The following is a 6,805-nucleotide window of genomic DNA, read 5'->3' as shown; positions in this document are numbered from 1 at the left end:
ATGAATTTTTGTGTGTTAGTCGGGGATGGCATGGGAGAGGGGAGAAGTTGAAGTCACAATTAACACATAGTCTAGAGTGAACCATCTAGTGATGAGGAAAGTATGAATCTGGATAAAACCCGAAATGAAATAATGACGGTGAAGGACAGGGAAGAGAACTACCTACACAAAACACATACTCCTTAATTGACAGCCAGGCATTTCCCATATGATCCTAGAGCTTGAACATCATGACCCAACGATAGGGCTTGCTCAGCTACTTGCTGACTTATCTGGCTGGTTGAGAAGAATATTTCTTTTGTGTTCCTTGATATGCATACCAATGGACCAACACAATTAGTCATTGTACATCTCACCGCAAGTACAGGGAATGTCATACACCCCAGATTGTAATAGCGGAGATAATTTATCCTTGCATTTACCTAAACTGAAACCAATTTTAGCGACGGTGTCAAACATGTTTTTTTTAATATTGTGCTTGTGGCATCGTGGATAAAAGGCAGGCAGGCAGGCAGGCAGTTCCCTTAACTTCTTTATTCTGCAAAATTTTCTCAGTCATCCCTCTGGGATGCAGGGCTCTATAAATCTGTACATTATTGTAATCATTACTCTTGAATGTGACTCTGAGTGTGTCCATCTCCTCGTGGATAGACGATTTCTCACAAATTTGTTTCACCCTCATGGTTAGTGTCATGAGAATACCCTGTTTTATGCAGAATAGTGTCAAGAATCTGCATGGAGATAGTGTAGAGATTAGTGCAGGTAGGCTGATGATAAATGATGTGCCTTATGGTTTCTTTCTCACTAGAACATCCAAGAAAGGAAGGCATCCAGCAAACTCCATCTCTGTAGTGAATTTAATTGAAGGGTGCCGCTGATTTAGGTGGTCAAGAAAGTGGTGATGATTTTCAGGACCTTCTGTCCAGACCACAAATGTATCAATATACCTCCACCAAATCACTGGTTTGATAAACACCAAAGAAATAGACTCTTCCTCAAAAAGCTCCAGGAAGAAACTAGTCACCACCAGTGAAAGTAAAATTCCCATAACCAAACCATCTGTTTGTTCTGATGCAAGTATGATAAACAGATATAACTTGAAAGCAATATTCTCTCAGCCATGGGTAACTAATGCAAATATCGAGCTCAAATTATTATTATTATTATTATTATTATTATTATTATTATTATTACTTGTAATGTATAATTATGAAGTGTTTACATCCATTTAGTATTATTATTTTATTATTACACGATATGATCACGTTGTTTGTGAGGTTATGTCATGAAACATACACTGTATATAGACATTTATATCAGTTAAATTAATGTAAGAACCTGTATATAATTCATTCTTACCTGTATATAAAATCTGTAATCCATAATTGGGAAACACACTGTAACTTCCAGAATGGCAATAGGTAGACAAGAATGACTGAGAATATTCTGTACACTATATCTATGTATTGGGCACTATAGAGTTTCTGAGAAGGCATTTCTTGTAACATATCTTTCTGGAAGCCTGGCCAGGACATATATAAGGAGACAATCTTGACGGTGACCGGTGAGTTGTTTAGGGAGTTGTTGTTTAGTAGAGTGATGATGTAGCAAGAATATACTTGTGACCTCGTACTGGCTGATTGATTTATGAATGTCTTTCTACATATATACAGGTATGAAAACCTCAGTACTGGATGGATGGACGGACGGACGTACATTTGCACATTTACAGCATATTGAGAATATAGAGACAAAGGTGTGTCATCTACTCCTTATATCTAGGCTCAACCTCTTTTAATACTTTTTGACTGTAGTCCACATACAAGAAAATTGCATTAGTGGTACCAGAGATATAGCAATCTACCACTAGAGCGGGAAAAACAAAAATGAATGATGTTCTATTTTTTTTCTAAAAATGAAAAGTACCATTCACAATCATCAAATCACAACCACACTGTTTGATTATTGGTATATTTTTTTGAAAAAAGGCTTCAAATTCACTATTCTAACACTATAATTTTAAATATACAAATTCACATTCATAGACAGAGATTTATTCAAAAAGAAGAAGACATCACATCCTCTATGCAATACAAATTATGCTATTTATACAAAGAAAATTGGTGCTATATTAAATAGTGCTTATGGCTTTGACATTTGATCCTGTACAATCTACAGACAACCGTAACAATTAGCAAAGCCGGTAGCAACATTTTTAGAAATAAAAGTTTCATAAAACATTTACAAGAGAAATAACACACATAACAACAGCAATGGGGACCATAATTTCAAATTAATCAGACAATCACAGTTCCTTACTTGAAAGAAATGATTAACATGCTTTTGGTCCACATGATACAATTCTACAACCTACAATCTTAACTGTCTATGTCCGCAGTTATTTACAATCCTCAATATCTTTATAAAAGATACAAAACATGCTGAGAATGACTACAGTAACTGCTGACCACTGATGCTGAGGTTAAACATTTCCCCTAACTCCCGATTATACGTGACATTTTGAAAATGCGTCACCTTTCCTTTCAAACATTTCTTTATCTTTTCTCCCTTTTAAAAAAATATTCTTAATCCCTTCTTCACTAGTGCAAATCAAAGCTATGATTCACTCATATAAAAAAAGGCAATTCTCACAAAGTGACTGTGGAATGTTACGCCATTTAAACCAGTACGCAGCAAAATGAGAAGGTTCTGAATCTCATGCTTTAAATGAATAATATACAAAGTCTCATAAATAACGCACCAAGATTTATTTTTTAAATCAGTTCGGGATTATAACTTTTCATCTGACCATACAAATATGACTTTTGCCCATTTCGTTGGAAATAATATTCAATGTATTTTCTATAATCAGTATAGAATGCCTTAATCATATATCCTCTACCACTGAGAGCTCTGGATACTACAGATTAATTAATGTTATTGGTTTTACCTTCCACTACCTACTTTTACAGTTTTGGGGGACGCCGAGGTGCCGGAATTTTGTCCCACAGTACTTTAACATGCCAGTAAGTCTACTAACACAAGGCTGACGTATTTGAACACCTTCAAATACCACCAGACTGAAGCAGAATCGAACATGCCAACTTGGGCTGAGCCACTCAGATGAACAACTAGTCGGTGCTCACACTTGACACACCTGACAAACCTGCATCACATCGTGCACACAACTGCAACGTATATGACGAAGAGTGGAATGGTCCATCAGAATAGGAAAATTACACAACATACAGTAAAACTCTGTTAAGAAGAGTCCGCACAACACGTGTAATCAGTCGCATTAAGATATATGCATATTTTTCAGTTTAAAGTGTTCCAGTAAAAAAGGTTTCCCTAGTTAAATATTTCAGATTTTAGAGGCCTTTGAAAAATAAAACATCCATGCAATGCAGCTCATGGTTATCAGTCTCCCCACAACTTTCCCCGGCGTTTGACCGTTCGCACACTTGTCGTGGGTCGCTGACATCTCCGAAATAGTCCTGGCTTGCCGACTCCACACGACATAATGCTGTGACAACACCAAGTCTCTTTTTTGCACAAACAAAAAACACACGCGCATGCGCTGAGACACTAAATTCTATATTCTAACTGGAAAACATTTTGATGCTCCAATAACATTCTGCACATACAGTTTCAAACTTGAGATAACAAAAGAGCAATAGAGAATTAGCAATCAATAAAACCTTCATAACCCTCCGAGTACAGTGAATTCTCGTTAGTGCGTTCCCGCTTATCATGTCGTAAATTTGAAGTCCCAATTCTCATCGTATTTAATCTATGTAAAATACTTCACTTATCGCGTCACGAATTTTCGCTATTACCGCTTAGTACGATCACATTTTTCCTAGACCTGAAAATGTTACAGTATTTGTCATCCCTTCTTAAAGAAACATGATTTCCAACTGGGGCAAGAGCCATCGCCACAGTTGCGTGATTAGGGGAAAAGGCCTTCCTGAACTTCAAAGGATAAGTTGCACTTTCGGGGAGCAAGCCGTTAGCCTCAGGAATGTTCAGTTTTGCTTGCTGGTTAGCAGCGAGATACCAGAGTGAGCCTATTTGTGCTTGTATTTTGCTTTCCATTCAGAAGGTAGAAATGTATTTTGTGCTGAGTGGTACAGTGAAATGAAGCTAATATTTGTTGCGTGATATCTGGATTAGGAACATAATCGTGTGAAATTGACTAGCGCGGTGCACATCTGTCTTGTGATAGCCTAGTTATGGGTATGGAAAAATGTGAAGTTACTAAATGAAGGAAAAAATTAAAATCTGTAAGAGCGTGGACTGGCATAAGCGCGCAGAGGTCACAAATTTTGAAACATAGCACCTTCGAGTTTCGACTCGATCACTCAAGATGGTCTAAGTCATTCCTTGCAGTTGCACATGGACAAGTGTCTTAAGAGTGTGACCAGAAAATAATGATTAATAACTCACTGCTCAGAAATTTCTGTTGACCCCTGTGCACATGTTTTCATATTTGTTGTCTGATGTTTTTCACACCTTTCAGTGTATTGGTACTTCTTTTTTTATAATCCCCAGCAGAAAAGGTTTTCATATTTGTTCCCTCAAGTTTTTCACACCTTTTAATATTTTCCTCTCATCTTTAGAAATGGTTGATAGGCCAATAGTTTCACTGTACCCGTGGATACACAACGTAAAATGCCCTCATCTCAGTAAAAATCTTAGCTAGTGTTTCCATATCCCTGTTGGATACTTTTTATCTGTATATTCATTAGTATGTTTTCTCGCTTAACATATTATTTTCCCTTGTCCCCTGCAGAAACGTCTTAATGAGGTTTCACTGTATATGCAGAAGCACTATGCAAACATTATGAACAGTAGAATGCTACACTAGCAGAACACACCAGTCATTCATGGACCGATAGCTGGCGATGTTTTTACCCAACGTTAACATGTAACCTGCCATTAGTTAACTACTCTGTGAATTAGTTTCCAAAGCCCTCTTTGCACAGTATATTAGTGGTCAGTCCACCAGAACAAGAACCCAGCCAAACAGTGCACAGGAATGCTCTGGAATGTGTACTTTGATATGAAAAACATAATTTCCTGGGTTGTGTTCACAAAATACCACTCTCCAACTCTGAGCAAACTTAGAGTTCACTATCTGTTCACAAAAGCGAAGAGTAAATTCTACAAGGTGTTCAGAAAATGCATTTGAGTTAACTCAGAGTATACTCTTTTTACTCCATGTAAGTAGGTACGTAGATTTAACTAGACATGCACAGTAATGCATTCATTGGTGGCGGTGAAAAATATTAACATACAAGTACGAGTATATTGACATGGCAATGAATTCAAATTATCTTCTAGTTGTCGACAAAGAAGGATGTACGTATTGAATGAAGAAGGATATATTTGCGACCAAAACGGGAAAAGTAGGTACCAATTTGATAATCGGCGGAAATAACATGATTGAATTTTTATAATATCCATGTTATGAATGATCAGCTGATTTACTGCAACGGATTTATTAAACTCAAATTTCTAAGATTTACTTGGTAAATGTATAATATGTAAATTTGTTTATTACAGACGATCTTTTGAATGAGACCATTTAATTATATTATCTGAAATACCATGCAGTGCATTTATAATTCTCACAAATCATATCTGTATGAATCAGGTGTTGCTAAGAGCCAAATTACAGCCAGAAGTTGCTTCCATGGGTCTTGCAATGGTCTTCCTCGTTCCTGATTTTGAATTTAGAAAGTTTAGGGCCAATGATTCTCAGCAGATGTTCGAGTCCTGATCTGGGCAATCGGAAAAGATGTTTAAATTCAATTTCGTCGTAGCTGTTAAGAACACAATCTACATATCCAGTTATTCTAAATGGCTTATCGTGCACCAGTGCAGAGCCGATATATTGGTATGCATCATCATCGTCATCAGATTGTTCCTATGAGATAAAGAATAACGGATACTGTTTTAAGGCACAACTCGGTGAGATAAGTGGTAACAACTCGTATAGCACATTGCTATGAAGAAACTCACCTGAAAATTAGTCACTAACTTACCCACAAATGAGGTTATCGTAAAACAAACAACATATAACAAATAACATTCTTTAATTGATTAGCCATCTTCTGTTACTCTGTATTCACTCCACGCGTTCATAAAATACCGTTACTAGTTACTCCATGATACTCTACTCTGCTCGGAGTCGTATTTCGTTGTTGTAGAAAACGGAATTTTAATCGTTACAGGACCAAGCCAGAATCTGTAACATAGTGGACCAAGATGGGGTCAAAAATATCCACTACAAATAAACATAATTGAAGGAATGATGAGAATTAATGTGTTCAACAATCAATGACTTCCACATATAACACAATATGCCCTAGGGAATCCTGTTCCTCATTTTGTATGGAAAACTATAGCTGGACACAAGATATGCATGTGTATTAATATTCCCCATTTTTATATATACATTTGCTAAATTTCTGACAAACAATATAGGATATTGTACACGCAGTGAGTCAAGCCAAAACTTGAAATAACTGAATACCATTATAAAAATGTGGGTTACACTGTGAACCAGGGAGGAATACTTGATTTCCATAGCACATCAAAGCATGTTTCTCACCAAATAACAAAATACACTAGTTACAATATCATGAAAATGCCAAGAATAGGAATAGTGACCCCTGTTGGTCACATGCTGCGCTTTACTTCGTGATGCAGCTGATAAAACGTGTGCATGCTCGGTTCTGAAATGTGTGCTTTTACATGTAAAAGCATGATTTCCTGGAAAACCATTTACTGTGTTACA

The 6,805-nt window shown here is 36.7% G+C and overlaps 1 protein-coding gene across 4 annotated transcripts in view; it reads right to left on the bottom strand.

Annotated features, from left to right (window-relative positions):
* Nucleotides 1-2,038: 2,038 nt before the first annotated feature.
* Nucleotides 2,039-6,805, bottom strand: part of Tbc1d8-9 (TBC1 domain family member 8/9) — a 419,649-nt gene continuing 414,882 nt past the window's right edge. For 2 of the 4 annotated variants that reach the window (XM_067142224.2, XM_067142225.2), the window contains exon 23: nucleotides 2,039-6,253. In XM_067142224.2, coding sequence (XP_066998325.2) covers nucleotides 6,163-6,253 — 91 coding nt within the window. In that variant the 3' untranslated portion in view covers nucleotides 2,039-6,162. The remainder of the gene's footprint in view (nucleotides 6,254-6,805) is intronic. The other 2 variants (XM_067142226.2, XM_067142227.2) reach the window with 2 other exon arrangements.

Source organism: Anabrus simplex, chromosome 2 (assembly GCF_040414725.1).
Source record: "Anabrus simplex isolate iqAnaSimp1 chromosome 2, ASM4041472v1, whole genome shotgun sequence".
Taxonomy (NCBI): Eukaryota; Metazoa; Arthropoda; class Insecta; order Orthoptera; family Tettigoniidae; genus Anabrus; species Anabrus simplex.
The sequence above is the reverse complement of the archived record's forward strand: the minus strand, read 5'-3'. Positions and strand labels throughout refer to the sequence as shown.